We start from the raw sequence: 13941 nt of genomic DNA, 5'->3' as shown, positions 1-13941 counted from the left end.
GAAGTCGTCGCAAACATGACCGCGGTCAAGCCGCGGTAATGGGCTCGTTGAACCATCCCAGGCACAAAAGGCGGCGAGATCATATCTGCTGTTATTCTTAGATCCGATGAATTTGAAAGTTCAAGTGCAACTGACCAACAAGAAGCCAACAGAGTGGTGAAAATGATGAACCAAAAGCAGGATCTAAATATGGGTTACCGCGTGCCCAGGGGAGCTATAACTTGCTGGTATTGGAGGCACGTTCGAAGTCGAAAGTGGATTCACTGAAGGTCCACAATCCAGTGTGTCACGTTCTCTGGTAGTTCTCTGACCATAAAGTATCAGACATTCATCCGTGCTGAGCAGTTGGCGCCCTGCTGAGTACGTTGTTGCTGATCCTTAGTATGACTATCAGTTCATGCCTAGTAAGTAGTAACCAGCTCGGCGGTGCAGCTTTGGCAATTATGTACGTAAATCTCTACCAAGCTGGTTTTGCCACTGCGTATGCTTCTTCTTTGTTATAATGGACCAGGACCATGACTATCCAGCACAAATCCAGGACAGCTTCAGCTTGAGCAAACGTTGACACTACGTACGCTCTCTTCAGTATAAAGAAAGGCTGTCATCTTACATGCAAGTCGTGTCTTACGATTACTCAAGAAGCGGGTTATAGCCAACTCCGAGTCATAAACATATCAATGGCACATCTTGTATGAATGAGGCCCTCGGCGCTCTCAAATGTGATCTCGCCCATATGCGTGGACATATGCCCACCTCCTCGCACATGTACACATATTGCCTCGGAATTCCGGAACTACGCCTCACGTCACACGTGTAATTTTATGAATTCTGTGATTGGAATGACGATGAGTCCAGAGTACGAGTACAGCCAGAAAGGTGCACGCTACCTTGGGTCTGGGAGACGACATGCTGTCATTGGTAGGACAGGCGATATTGATTCTTCTCTTGCGCGAGTACCGCCGAATTGCGACATCCAAAATCCACCATGCATCACATCCAGACTGATCGCCATCTACCACCATGAAGCGGGGACTCTTGAACACCCAGAAAGCAAGACAGCGCGTCGCAGAGGCTCGTGTAGATTCAGAATCTGCTGGGCCACCATATAAGAAAATCAAAGACGACGATAGAAACGGAGAGCGGTATGTTGCTATAATTGATGTCATCGCCCACTAAAGATCCCGCGTTTTGTTGTAGCCTAGATTCAGGTAGACGAGCTGAATATGCTGATTGTAGTACGATTGGACCCCATCAACGTCTCCAACTTGAAGTCCCTCCGAGCACTATTAAAAGAAATGAGCAGCGCCGGATATGTCAGGGACCGTTTTTCTCAAATGAGATACCAGTAGCTGATATCGGGAAACTGATAAGGTGCTATGATATGCGCATCGCATTTGCCATTTTCAATCAGTTTTCCAGTCGCAAGGAGATCGGAGAGCAGAAAAAAAATGCTGGTCCTTCTACAGCCATATGCATAGTGACCTGGAAAAAATCAAAGATAGAACGAATTCACTTCCAGTCAATGATCAGAGCGATAATATTATGAATGATCAAGAGGCATCACCAGTCGCTCCTGATACAGATTCTGAGGAAGATGACCGCCACCTCGCTCGAGCGAAAAACTATCAGTCGTTCCCTGACCACTTCTTCCAACACAGGAATAAATGCGCCGTCCCCCCTCTGCACCATCCTGCCTCCCCCACAATTCTACGGGTATTACACGCCTGATGGATCCAACTGACGGAACGAAACATCCTAATTACCTTGGACCAATATTACTCCTGGAGCACTGGCCGCGAGATAAATCCAGATGAGCTGTGCCTGGATAGAAAGGAAGAGTGCGCGTCCGAACCCGCTTGTCTTCCGAATTCATCATGCGGGGCGGTTGCATGAGCATGTGGAAATAAGGCAAGCCAACAGAGTTGCCAATCCGGCCGTTCAACGGCCGCATTTGGGCAAGAGCTTCTGCCTGATAGATTTTGGTAGATCGAAGAAATTTGATCACCCGAAGGATAGGGCGAGCGAGGAAGAAAAGGCTCTGCGATTATTTAACTTATTGCACCTCAGATCTCGAGATCTCATCCTCGAAGTGAAAATTTTAAAAACAGGACAACGTTTCTTTAGTATCCCGTAGGTAAACCAAGTACTGTAGAAATTGAGGGAAGATAATTGTTCCTTCTAAAATCTATCACTTGTTCGCTATCTTCCGATGCGATGATGCGGAAGTAGAACAAGAATTCGCACGTGGCTAGCAGGACTCCCAACTTTTTCCGTCACTACAAGCTAGTTAGACATGTAGCATTCCCTGCAAGTTCCTTACAACCTTTACGCTACTTAGTAACTACGTTTGCTATGGAGGTGTAGGAATACAAGTGAAAAGCACATACCACTAAACACCTAAAAATATTCCCGACAAATACTTCTTCACGCCTTCTGCGCCACGTACAATCGCCCCAATCACCCCGTCCGGTCGTATCACAAACACCTTCGTCTGACCAGCTTCCATAAGGTAAGCCGAATAAGCATGGCCCTCCTGATCGACAAGAACGAGGTCAGTAGCCGATGCAACAGTGACACCTGTTGCAGATGAAGGCAGCACGACTGCCGATCGCACAACGCTTTTATCGTATGCCTCCAGCGCACCCAAGATCGGCTTAGCACCTGCGAGACTCGGCGCGAACACAAGCACTGTGTGATACGATGGTCTATAAAGACTAAAAAGCGTCTTCACGTCAGACTCTCCACGCCACACCTGCAATATATTCGGTGCGTCGGGCGCCCTGTCTCCAGCCTCCAGATGCCCTTCGTCAGGTATCCCGTAGGCATTAATAGGCTTCCCCGGAATTGCAAATTCATCAAGGACGATGTTACTGAACCGGCAATTGATACCAAGCATGAAGAGGATGGTGCTTCGTGGGGGGAACATATTTTCTGTCTTTATTGCCTGGTTGACAATCGTGGTGGTCCTCTCAAGCATCTCGGAGATGACAGGTAAACGCTCGGCATTATACGTCTCAAGAAGAGACTTGTCGGCAAGTCCTTTTTCAACGAGTGCAAGTTTCCAACCTAAATTGAACTGGTGTACAGTTAGTAGTGTCATACGTGCTGCATTTACAAGACTTACAGCATCTTGTATACCTGAATTGAGTCCCTGTCCATGCATAAATGAGCGTGCATCGGCATTTGATCAGAGCGCACGCACCTGACCACCGGCTGGACTCTGGACACTGGAAATATGTCAGAATCGGTTTGGCAAGAAGGCATTCAAAGATAGACATACTGAGCAGCATCTATGTAGACTTCCATCAGCACATGTACATCATTCATAAGTAGAACGACATACCACCCACAACAAATGCTCGGCCCTCGCTAAGCTTGTTTACCATGCGGATATTGGCCCTGAAGTAAACCAATGAGCATTGAAAACGCAACGATGTTACAAAATAAAACACACCTGTACTCGCTCACCCAGACGATTTTGTTGAATGTGACCTCCGTAGGTAACAACGATGTGATGATCTCCATGATTAGCTCCTCGCTCTGGGCGAGCTTCGTCAGGTCAACATCAGCTGCAGGTATAAGAAATTGCCAGCCATCCTCGCCAATTTCGTCTGTTGGACGCAATGTGAGGCTTCCAAGGGTCAATATCCACATCTCTCCAAGTCCCAAGAGCAGAAACTGGACATACCCTCGTCCCGTAACGTTTCCAAATCGGTGCATATACTTCCAAGACAGTATCAGGAGCGCTCTTTCAGAGTAAGTAGAAATCGGACGCACCTTTCTATCAAGACCAACGCCATGTAAACGAATATCTCCCATGACCAATCGGACATCGTCTCTAGTCTCGCCCAAGAATGTAAGCCCAAGCTGTTTACGCACGACGCCTACAAACTATAATTCAGATTCATCCTACTGCATTTGAGATTGATCGCATCTAACTTTTAGCACCGTCAGCGCCGATCATCCACTTAGTATCAAAAGTCTCCAATGTGCCGTTCTTCGCTAGAACAGCTGTGACACCTTCGTCGGACTGCTCGAACGAACGCAGTTCGGTGTCCATCTCAACAGAGCACGAGAATTTCTCGAGGTGGCGTCGCAGAATCACATCTAGGAGTTGTTGACCTATCAGCTTTGGAACGTGCTACAATATTAAAAAATCATCAACATGGCTGCTTGAGAGGGAAATCTGCGTAGTACGTACGAATGGTACCGTAGGGGTAGGTTCCATATGCGGGACCATCGAAGATTCCGTTAGAGGTTCCAACGTCCCGGGCCCGTAGGAGCGGGTCATGGGGAACGGTTTGCCCAGGTCGTTGACTTCTGGGACGTCCAGGAAGTTGAAGAGTTCGAGGGAGCGTGGCTTAATCATGCATTAAATGAGACTACAGGGCATCAGAGGAGTAGTATCATGACAAACCCAGATTCCAGGACCACGCTGTCCCATGCGATGGTTGTGTTCTTTATCAATGATGCGAACCGGAATGCCGTTCTGGAGGAGCGTTAACGCTGCTACCAGACCAGCTGGCCCAGCGCCTACCTAAGAAAGAGGAATTTAACTGAGGTGCAACCTTCCATCATATGCAGTTCACTTACGACTAGCACAGGAGGACGAGTGGGATTCATGTGTAGAGTGCAGAGGTTTTTGGATCAGAATAACAGTCGCATCTTATAACATAGAGGATGAGCGATCAAAGCGGATGACCAGCGCGCGAAAGGATATGTAACAATAGGTAACCACTGGCATGTACCCTCCAAGAACCGTGTATTCCTGTATCAGCGCCCTGATAGATAGAAAGGACTCGCCGACGTTACATGTCCCCATCAAACGATTTGTCAAAACGCTCACCAAATACTCCGTGATGACTCGACTCGAAGGCTGCTGGACACACAGTAGCCTATAGTAGTACTGTGGCTTTGATGGCAACACGTGAACGTTTGAACCTCGTGCCTTACGTACCTAAGTCCCACACCCGTTAACGTTGACGTTGACTCGGCCAGCTGAAGTCCCATCATACATGTGATAGTACGAGACACGACGTTGTTAGCTTGACTGGAGCTGTACGTCGCCGAGATAGATGTTTCATTTTCTTTGTGCAAACCATGCATTTACTTGTCTCGAAAACAAGACCGTCCTGTCTGACTCTGTCACTGGATTCAGAAGTCTCATATGTTCTTGATCACGTGAGTGATGTTGAATGTTGTTCCAACTTCCTGCTACTTAATTACATAGTCTACATCTCCTACCTCAAGCTCTCCAACGTAGTATAAGCCTTTATCGATATCACTTGTTCAGCTTCAGCTCCTTGTCACCAGAAGTTTGATAATCGTGTTAAGAGCTCAAGAGCTCGCTGTCGACAGATAGGGGCTGTCTCACTCAAATCCATCTCGTATCTAGGTACGGTGGCAGGTGCAACATGTGCTCCTGAAAACCATGTCAAATGATAACTAACCACAGATAGTAAACAAACAACCTTCTTCCATCGACCTGGTCCAGGTGAATCGTGAGTGGCATAGATCTGTAAGTAAGAGGGGACTATTTAGGAAATATTCGAACCCTGATTGACGCCCTCATTGCTACTTATTGATCGTTGCTCTTCTGCCTCTGGGTCTTCATCCCACTCTCCCAACATCTCTGCGACTGTCGCAGAATTGTGATTCGTGGCACCCTAAAACCATCATCCCATCCAGAGCAACCTCTGTCAAATACCGCCATCATGAAACGGGGTTTTTTGAAGACCCGGAAGGCCAAACAGCGCGTCGCAAAGGCTGTAGATTCTGAATCTACCAGGGGGCCACCGTCCAAGAAATCCAAAGACAAGGATAATCAAGGAGAGCGGTATGTCTCTATCATCAATGCTATCGCAAACTGTACAACTATTTCGTTGCAGCCTCAGGCTAGATGCAACGTCACGAGCCGAATACAGCTGATTTCAGTACGATTGATCCCCATAAACTTCCCAAGTCTGTCCAAGAACAAGTCGATAACGACACACATTGCGTTGGATACGGCAAGAATCGCATTATCTTTCGCGTCTGGCCTCGTGATCCTAAAGGACAAGCCATCAAGCCATCTCCATTGCGGGGCAAGGAGGCCGGCAATGGACTTGATTTATGGGGTGCGACGCTCTACGACTTCTATCACGTTCGACGTCTTCCAAATGTGCCAAACTACATCACCAACTCCACGGGAAGCAGACTTGCGAAATGGATGCGCCAGGTTGGTGAGCTTACAGCGAAGGATGAGCTCTATTGGGCCGATAAGGAGGAGGATCCCAAAGAGATACCGGTAGCTGACATCGGGGAACTGATTGAGTGCTATGACACACGCGTCAGAATGGGCATATTCGATCAGTATTCCACTCGAAAAGGAGGTTAGAGAGAAGGCAAAATCAAGCTTCCACTGGTTCCAGCTACGTAGCAGAAGTCGCAGAAAGGAGGAGATCCGATCCCTCCAGTCAGTGATCAGGACGATAACATTCAAGTAGAAGGAGGCAGTAGAAGTTGGTAATGACGATGCAAAGGAAGATGCAGCCGCCAGCGTGCAGCTCAATGAAGTCATGCAAGTGGATGAAACAGGCGAAACGTCGCCAGAAAAATGCGCGGACCAACCGACAGATGAAACTTCTGCGCCATTGCCGAACATCGATTCGCCCTTCCATCCCTGACCATTATCCCTCTCCACATCCCTTCATCCCATGCACGCATACTGGGAATCCGACTCTCCAACAGCGGATTCCTTTACATCTTCTCCCTAAAAAGCTTCATGTTCACGACCCCTGGAACAAATTATCTATCGATGGGAGCGATGCCGATCACGAAACCCCATGGCTTTCCAAAGTCGCCAATCGACGAGATATCGTCCGAACCTATTCCCTCTCCCTCGCACCGGAAGGCAAAGTGGCTGCGTTGAAGTCGCAGAAACTGGATGAGATACAGGAAGACGAAGCGACGAAGACGGGAGCGTGATGCACATCTTCCCCTCTAACAAGGAGGGACCGACGGAAGAACCGCTGATTGAAGTTGTGCTCCCTCCGCGACCCCGGAGGAGGATGCAAGTGGAAGAAGCTCATCTCTACCTTTCACCTTGTGCAGTGGGATCTGGTAATCATTCGGTTGTGCACAGTGTGGAGTGGGAGCTTCCGCGTGACCTTTTTATAGACCATCGTCTGTGCAGAACTTGTGTGGAGTCAGACGCCCGTCGTCAGGTCCAGAAATTAAAGGACGATGGAAAATGGGAAGAACTCCTAAACAACCCAGTAGGGAAACCTGAAGAAACCCCGCAAGCCGGCCCGGATGTCACCCCCGGAACAGAGTCCTCGCAGGCCTCTGGTTCGAAGCGAACGGTTGGTCACGTCACCATCGAGGAACACCGGCTCCCAGAGGTGACTGCATCATTCATCAGCCCAGACGATGAACTTTTGGACAAACCGGGTGACGAAAAGTCCGCCGGTGCCAATGACCCTGAATCGGCGCCAACTTCGGATAGGGATCTTCCTGCGAACTCTTCCAGTGACTCGGCTCAAACAGGGGGTGCCAAAACCGATGTCGAAATGGACGCCGTAGACGGGCAGGATCTGCAGCCCGGAGCCAAAGTGGAGCAGGATGAGGCACCTGACGTTGAGATGAAGGTGGACGAGATTCAGGACTCCGAGGAACCGAGCGCACTGGGGTCTGTTCCCAGGAAGGACAAGGGGAAAGGCAAAGAGGGATCAGAGCAGGACCATGGGGACGAAGAACAAGCTGACACAGAAGAAAGTGAGGGGGGACAAAGTGAAGAAGAACACAGCGAGGAAGAAATATTCACCGTTGAACCTCCGAGGGTCGTCCGAACCGCATCTTACTCTGGGCCAGCTCTTCGCATCCATACTAGTATGAAGTGGCGAGCCCCATGGGAACCATGCGGACACGGCAGGAGTAGCTCGGGGACCATTCCGCGCACCGCGACAGTCACTGTTGTTGCGAAACTCTCGATCGAACACGACCAGCACCTCGCTCGAGAGGCGAACAACTATCAATCGTTCCCTGACCACTTCTTCCAACATTGGAACGGATATAATGTCATGCCCCCTATTCACGATCCTGTCCCAGTCGGGGCACTCTGTCCGCAGTTCTACGGTTACTACACACCCGATGATCCAACTGATGGCACGAGTCATCCCAACTATCTGAGTCCGATCTTACTCCTGGAGTACTGTGGCAGGGAGATAGACCCAGATGAGTTGTGCGTGGACGACAAGCAAGAGTGCGCGTCGCTTGTCTTCCGCTTTCATCATGCGGGGTGGTTGCACGAGTCATTCGCAGCGCGGAACATCCTGTGGCAACAAGGCAAGCCAACGGAGTGGCCAATCCAGCGGCCGTTTTCGACCAAGAGCTTCCGCCTGATAGACTTCGGTAGATCGAAAAAATTGGACAGTTCATTAACGAGGGCGCACGAAGAAGACACAGCCTTGCGCCTTCTCCACTTGTTGCATCATGCGAGTTAATGGAGACATTGGATTGGACTGAAAAAAAGGATAGAAACGTTTGTTTTCTTGACATTGTCGTTTGTTCTCGACGCTTTACTGCTTTGTACACGTCACAGATCATCTGTGCAAAGTGAATGTTGTTTCCAAAACTTGACGCGCATTTGGTAGGTCACAAAGTGACAATAGAAACTGTATTAGTCAATGTCGTTCCCTTCTATTACTTGCTCGCCATCTTCCGAAAATTTCACGTTGTTCTGAAAACAAATTATGAGGTTGTTGAGCTAGAAAGTACTATTTGCTTTACTCACAGGGTCAGACGACGATTTCCCAACATATTTCGTGTGATCTAGTGTATATGCCATTAGTCAAGGTCTCAACGTGCTGACGACAAATCTTACATCCATATGCCACTAAATCGCCTGCAGGATTGGTAAAGTCGACGCGAGTATAAGCCAATGATTTCCCTGGTTTGGTGAGCTCGTAGAACATTATAACAGATCTTGCATCACTCACCCATGGCAGTAAGTGTGGCTCGTGCATGAAGGGTATCGCCTGGCCTGCCTGCAGGTCGTATAAAGGATGCACCAATATCGGTCGAAACACCGGTCATGTAGTGACCTTTGCTTGCAACAGCGAGCGAGCCAAGGGTATCAGTCAGCGACAGGATCAGGCCGCCGTGCACGGTCTAGTTTGGTATGTCAATCAATAAATAGGATACCGAGAAGAACTTAGATACGCACCCCGACTCTGTTTACTGCAGGGAGATAAGTATTATGAAAGCTGGAGAGAAAAGCACGTACAGTTAGAATGTTCTATCTTCAGTGAAAAATCAACTGTTCCGGGGACTGCGCGGTGAATAACGAGCTGAAAGACCTGGTCAGTATCGGGTGCAAGTCGTAGTTGTATACTCTTGCATTCGGAAAACACTGCGCATCATGCCCTAGCTGCTGTATTCAGCGACTCGCGCCCAAAACTTCCTGGTGGGAATACCTTTGTTATCTATGAAGGATTTCCATACCTTGCATAGTTTCCCCTGTGAGAAAGCGCAAGTAAGCTGTATAAGAAAAAACCTACTCTTCGGGTGAATCTCAAGGAAGCAGACATTGTGTGTCTTCCCAGTGGGATATGCCGTCCGGGAAGCAGTTAAAAGTTTCCAAAGGCAGAAGGAGGTTGTTTAATTCTAATGCTCTTGCCAAACAATGGCCGCTTCCGCCACTTGTTGAATCTCCGATCGGCTTTCGCCTCACTGCATCGTGGACTCGAACTACTTAGCCATTCCTCAGCGTCGTCCGCAATAGTCTTCGTCCACTCCCTTCAAAGCACAAATAATGTCTGATCTCTGTCCTGTCTACGCGCCCTTCTTCGGTGCCATGGTTAGTTATAGATTTTTTTTCCTTATTCGCTTTCGAGACTGAATGGTTCGTAGGGCTGCACCTGCGCAATTGTGTTCACCTGTAAGTGTTATGAGTAATTGTTGTCAGAAGCTCTGATGTTCTAACCGATACTTGTGCTTGTGTATGCTAGGTCTTGGTGCAAGGTCCGAAACTTTTGCGTTGCAGGTTTTGTGATGTATTGAACATTTTACGCAGTTATGGTACCGCAAAGTCTGGTGTTGGTATTTCTGCGATGGGTGTCCTCAGGCCAGACCTCATGATGAGATGTGTTGTCCCTGTTATCATGGCTGGTATTATTGGTGTATGTTTTTATTTTCCTCCACCTTAACTGCCGTCGGTTCTGATACTGCGCAGATCTACGGTCTGGTGGTGTCCGTCCTCATTTCCAGTTCACGTGTGTTCTGTTATTTTCCCGCCTGTTCTTACGGATTCTAAATTACATCCAATCCAGTGGCGGCCACAATGACCCTTGCGCAAGGATTCATTGACCTCGGTGCTGGTTTGTCGGTCGGTCTCGCTGGTCTTGCTGCAGGTTTTGCCATTGGTATCGTCGGTGATGCTGGTGTCCGTGGGACTGCACAACAGCCACGACTTTTCGTTGGAATGGTGAATATTCATTATCTAGTTCTTCAGCAACAAATCTGATATAGCGTGCAGATTTTGATTCTCATCTTCGCTGAAGTGCTGGGTCTTTACGGTAAGTCGATATTTGTAGAGACGACGTGTGGTATTGAATAACCGTCTGTAGGCTTGATTGTTGCACTCATCATGCACACAAAAGCTGGAGAGTTAGTAGGAATGGTATATTACTTCTCTTTGACTTGTACGCATTTTATTGACATGATTTTGCAGTGCGACGCGTAGAAAGATGACGGACTTCATTATAAACCTTCAATGTTGATTTCCGTCTAATACATCCATGTTTATGCTTGCGAACATAGCCCTTGCACGTATCGTCTACTTGAGTTATACATCTTAGGCCAATGATTACCCTCTATTGTGTGAAAATGCCGTGTTTCAATTACTCATTGGGGCTTGTCAGGCCCAGGGACAGTGACTGAAATACTTCTTGTGGTTCTCAGAATTGCCGACGTGGCGATCTAGATTATCTTCCTACAACTATTTGTGGGAAGCACTCATGTTGCTTTAGTTGTCTTCGACTCTTTGGAAGGTCTGAAAGGCTGTGGTTGAGACTTTATTGATGGTTTCTTTCGCGGCTCTCCCCAAGACGTTGCTCCTTCTCCTGTTCACGTTGCCAGCTCTTGCCGTCTCGGTCGCTCATCCTTCATCTAAGAATGACCCATTTCGCGCTATAGTTCTTGCATATCGCAAGCGCCAACCTGAGCCGCCTCTCTGCTGCCTGACACCACCTCCGTCAATAGAACCGCCAGATGATGTCGAAGATGTCCTGCTCTCGTTTGAAGAGTGGAAGTCCAAGCAGTTCCAGTCCCAATCCCAGCCGCAGTTGCAGACCCAGCCTCAGGTGACTGCTCATCCCCAAATCGAAGCTTTAGAACATATGGAGTCGAGTACCACCCACGAACCAAATGCCACTGTGGCAGACACGTCTGCATACCTCCCGGAAACAGAGCTTTCCCCTCATTTCAGGGTACCTATCACCGACCGCTTCAATTATGCAAACCTGGACTGCTCTGCACGCGTACACACTTCTCATCGCTCTGCCAGGTCTCCTTCGTCCATTCTGTCATCAAAGAAAGACAAATACATGCTTTCGCCATGTTCATCAGGCAAGGAGGAGCAGTTCGTGGTTGTAGAGTTGTGCGAGGATATTAGAATCGACACTGTGCAACTCGCGAATTTCGAGTTTTTCAGCGGGGTGTTCAAGGATTTTTCGGTGAAGGTCGCTAAGACCTACACGACGTCTGATGACGGGTGGGTACTGGCAGGTACCTACAAGGCAAAGAATGTCCGTGGTGTGCAGGTGCGTATTTCTCCCAAACATATGGACCTTGTCGTTAACTATGGCACAGTCTTTCCACACACCAACTACCCTGCGCGATTTCTACAGGTACATCCGGGTCGACTTCCACTCACACTATGGACATGAGTATTACTGTCCTGTCTCTCTTCTTAGGGTCTATGGTCTAACCCACCTTGAACAATGGAAGTGGGACATATGGGAAGAAGAGAGTTTTAAACTCGCCCGAGCTCAAGCTCAAGTATTTTCCTCCATTGCGGAGCCCCTACCCATCAGCTCTGGGGGATCTGAACTGAACAAGTTTATGGATGAGCTTGAGGCTCAGAATATACCTTCTGCATATCCTCTTGATACCCCACTTCCAACAACCAAGGCGCCGTCTACAGCACATACGAGTCCGAGTCACTCTCAAGCGTCCAAGCCGGTGACCCGGACGTCCAGCTCAGTCAGCTTCTCTTCTCAATCCACGGCGTCTTCACCGGCCATTATTCTTATCGACTCCGCCATCATGCAGCAGCCTACCTCGTCCGCTACCTCTAAGTCTGTATCGAGTCCCGATACGAGCGTTGCATCTTCTTTCGACTCCGCCATATCCTCCACAACATCTCTCTCGTCTAATGAGAGCTCATCCACCCAAACCTCATATTTAATCTCCTCAGAAGTCCCACACACCTCTAATATTGAAGCATCTTTATCACAACCTTCATCATTATCATTTCATCATGGCCCATCTGCGAACATGCTGTCGACCGCCTTGCCAACATTGTCTACCCCTCCATTAGTCGGGTCAAGTGGAGAATCGATATACCGCACAATAATGACCCGACTAACTCTCCTGGAGGGAAATCATAGCCTTTATGCACGTTATGTGGAAGAGCAGACTGCTGGTGTACGCGAAGTGCTCAGGAGGCTCGGTGAGGATGTTGGCAGGTTGCAGAGCATCGTGAGTTCCACCAGAGTCACTTTAAACAACGTATCTCATGCATATCTCAGAGTCGCATACAAGCACAAATGTATCAGCGCACAGTTCACGAGTGGGAAAGACAGCGGCTTCGTCTAGAGTTCGAACACAGTGAATTACTCTCCCGAGTAAATCATCTTGCTGAAGAGGTTGGCTTCCATGTCCTGAAAATGATAAAGGTTGCTCATGTTGTTCCAAGGTCACCCTTGAGAAACGTCTTGGGATTGCACAACTTTGCCTGCTTCTGGCAGTGCTTGTATTCATTGGCTTAACCAGAGGTGCACCGTCCATAGAACCCCCTCAACTCATCACCTCGTTCTGCGAGAGAGTGGGGCCGGCGCAACTGGAGCTTCGTTAGCAGTAACGCTGAACGTAGCTCGAATAATTTGCTGTTCCGAAGTCGCAGTCCTCCTGAGATTTCTGTCGACAAGAGGTCTGAAACTATAAAGGATCGTTCTTCAGGCCCAGATTCTCGTGTAGACTTTCCGTCTCATCGAACGCAACGGTCCTCTGATCACGACCATATTCCACGCCGACCCCCACACTTTACTACTTTAGCAGATAAACGATCCACCCCGCGCGGCTCCACCGCCACAAAACGGCCCGGCCCTCTATTTGCCAATTTTGCACTCCGCACCCCCACTCGCCGCATACCTAATTCCATCTCCACAGAGATATCCACACTCCCCCGCGCCGCCCATATGGTGCGAACAAATTCGCATTCATCAACAGGACTCATCGTTCCAAAATCTACCAAACGCTTGGCACGGACAGCTCACCTGCACGAAGTCAAAAGCTCGCTCAGTCGAAGGGAGAGCCAGAACTCAAAGCCTGCAGAACGAGAAAATGACGATGAAGATGTGTTCCGTGGTCCTATGAAGACACATCATTCGCGACGCGTGTCAAGCCCACGACGGCCCCTCTTCCCACTTAACCTCTCACGTCAGACAAAGGACTGTGATGTCAGAAGGCACCACTGACGCTGATGCATGGGTTGACACAGATGTTGAAGGAGGGTCTGAATGTTCGGAATTTTCTGCGCCCGATCCCTCCCTTTGATACGACGATTTTTTGATGGACCTTCGAGATTCGAGGCTGTGCACTAGGGAAGGAGTACAGTTACATATACCATGAATATCGGCATGCCATTACCGCAACTGAGCGCTGATGACGCATACACGA

At 48.8% G+C, this 13941-nt stretch overlaps 6 protein-coding genes across 6 annotated transcripts; 4 read left to right on the top strand and 2 right to left on the bottom strand.

Moving 5' to 3' along the window:
- Positions 1 to 2328: 2328 nt before the first annotated feature.
- DFJ58DRAFT_706446 (FAD binding domain-containing protein) lies at positions 2329 to 4938 on the bottom strand. The gene is made up of 11 exons (XM_041383729.1): positions 4594 to 4938; positions 4418 to 4537; positions 4202 to 4360; positions 3940 to 4141; positions 3778 to 3884; positions 3455 to 3723; positions 3344 to 3399; positions 3281 to 3290; positions 3203 to 3227; positions 3125 to 3151; positions 2329 to 3076 (listed from the first exon to the last, which is right to left on the bottom strand). Exons 1-11 carry the CDS (start codon positions 4621 to 4623, stop codon positions 2390 to 2392), a joined length of 1692 nt encoding a protein of 563 aa, XP_041240809.1. The 5' UTR covers positions 4624 to 4938; the 3' UTR covers positions 2329 to 2389.
- A 961-nt stretch (positions 4939 to 5899) lies between these two features.
- On the top strand, positions 5900 to 6966 carry DFJ58DRAFT_664741 (uncharacterized protein; the record flags this gene model as incomplete). The annotated part of the gene is made up of 2 exons (XM_041382456.1): positions 5900 to 6328; positions 6616 to 6966. 2 exons carry the CDS (start codon positions 5900 to 5902, stop codon positions 6964 to 6966), a joined length of 780 nt encoding a protein of 259 aa, XP_041240808.1.
- Positions 6967 to 7871: 905 nt separating this feature from the next.
- DFJ58DRAFT_664678 (uncharacterized protein) lies at positions 7872 to 8483 on the top strand (the record flags this gene model as incomplete). Its single annotated transcript, XM_041382447.1, has 1 exon — positions 7872 to 8483. One exon carries the CDS (start codon positions 7872 to 7874, stop codon positions 8481 to 8483), a length of 612 nt encoding a protein of 203 aa, XP_041240807.1.
- An 88-nt stretch (positions 8484 to 8571) lies between these two features.
- On the bottom strand, positions 8572 to 9656 carry DFJ58DRAFT_25624 (thioesterase thiol ester dehydrase-isomerase). Its single transcript, XM_041379498.1, has 9 exons — positions 9540 to 9656; positions 9456 to 9483; positions 9380 to 9405; positions 9266 to 9329; positions 9206 to 9219; positions 8979 to 9150; positions 8864 to 8929; positions 8774 to 8811; positions 8572 to 8719 (listed from the first exon to the last, which is right to left on the bottom strand). Exons 1-9 carry the CDS (start codon positions 9567 to 9569, stop codon positions 8660 to 8662), a joined length of 498 nt encoding a protein of 165 aa, XP_041240806.1. The 5' UTR covers positions 9570 to 9656; the 3' UTR covers positions 8572 to 8659.
- DFJ58DRAFT_802290 (V-type ATPase) lies at positions 9620 to 10867 on the top strand. Its single transcript, XM_041390925.1, has 9 exons — positions 9620 to 9838; positions 9892 to 9919; positions 9990 to 10002; positions 10055 to 10160; positions 10214 to 10253; positions 10311 to 10465; positions 10517 to 10556; positions 10608 to 10660; positions 10712 to 10867. The coding sequence occupies exons 1-9, from the start codon at positions 9794 to 9796 to the stop codon at positions 10721 to 10723; spliced, it is 492 nt and encodes a 163-aa protein (XP_041240805.1). The 5' UTR covers positions 9620 to 9793; the 3' UTR covers positions 10724 to 10867.
- Positions 10868 to 10918: 51 nt separating this feature from the next.
- On the top strand, positions 10919 to 13818 carry DFJ58DRAFT_747608 (UNC-like C-terminal-domain-containing protein; the record flags this gene model as incomplete). Its single annotated transcript, XM_041387541.1, has 6 exons — positions 10919 to 11801; positions 11851 to 12741; positions 12792 to 12908; positions 12959 to 13009; positions 13053 to 13701; positions 13763 to 13818. The coding sequence occupies exons 1-6, from the start codon at positions 11061 to 11063 to the stop codon at positions 13816 to 13818; spliced, it is 2505 nt and encodes an 834-aa protein (XP_041240804.1). The 5' UTR covers positions 10919 to 11060.
- Between the last annotated feature and the right edge of the window lie 123 nt (positions 13819 to 13941).

Source organism: Suillus subalutaceus, assembly GCF_016647625.1.
Source record: "Suillus subalutaceus strain FC151 chromosome Unknown DFJ58scaffold_100, whole genome shotgun sequence".
Taxonomy (NCBI): domain Eukaryota; kingdom Fungi; phylum Basidiomycota; class Agaricomycetes; order Boletales; family Suillaceae; genus Suillus; species Suillus subalutaceus.
This window is presented reverse-complemented; position numbering and strand designations above follow the sequence as displayed.

Coding starts and splice junctions, on each gene's coding strand:
- DFJ58DRAFT_25624 (XM_041379498.1), bottom strand. CDS start 9,569: ATGTCTGCTTCCTTGAGATTCACCCGAAGA. Junction 8,930..8,978: donor AGCCACACTTACTGCCATGG/GTGAGTGATGCA, acceptor TCACCAAACCAG/GGAAATCATTGGCTTATACT. Junction 8,720..8,773: donor GGAAATCGTCGTCTGACCCT/GTGAGTAAAGCA, acceptor ATTTGTTTTCAG/AACAACGTGAAATTTTCGGA.
- DFJ58DRAFT_802290 (XM_041390925.1), top strand. CDS start 9,794: ATGTCTGATCTCTGTCCTGTCTACGCGCCCTTCTTCGGTGCCATG. Junction 9,839..9,891: donor CGCCCTTCTTCGGTGCCATG/GTTAGTTATAGA, acceptor AATGGTTCGTAG/GGCTGCACCTGCGCAATTGT. Junction 10,466..10,516: donor CACGACTTTTCGTTGGAATG/GTGAATATTCAT, acceptor TATAGCGTGCAG/ATTTTGATTCTCATCTTCGC.
- DFJ58DRAFT_706446 (XM_041383729.1), bottom strand. CDS start 4,623: ATGAATCCCACTCGTCCTCCTGTGCTAGTC. Junction 4,538..4,593: donor CTCGTCCTCCTGTGCTAGTC/GTAAGTGAACTG, acceptor CCTCTTTCTTAG/GTAGGCGCTGGGCCAGCTGG. Junction 3,885..3,939: donor CGGCGCTGACGGTGCTAAAA/GTTAGATGCGAT, acceptor TATAGTTTGTAG/GCGTCGTGCGTAAACAGCTT.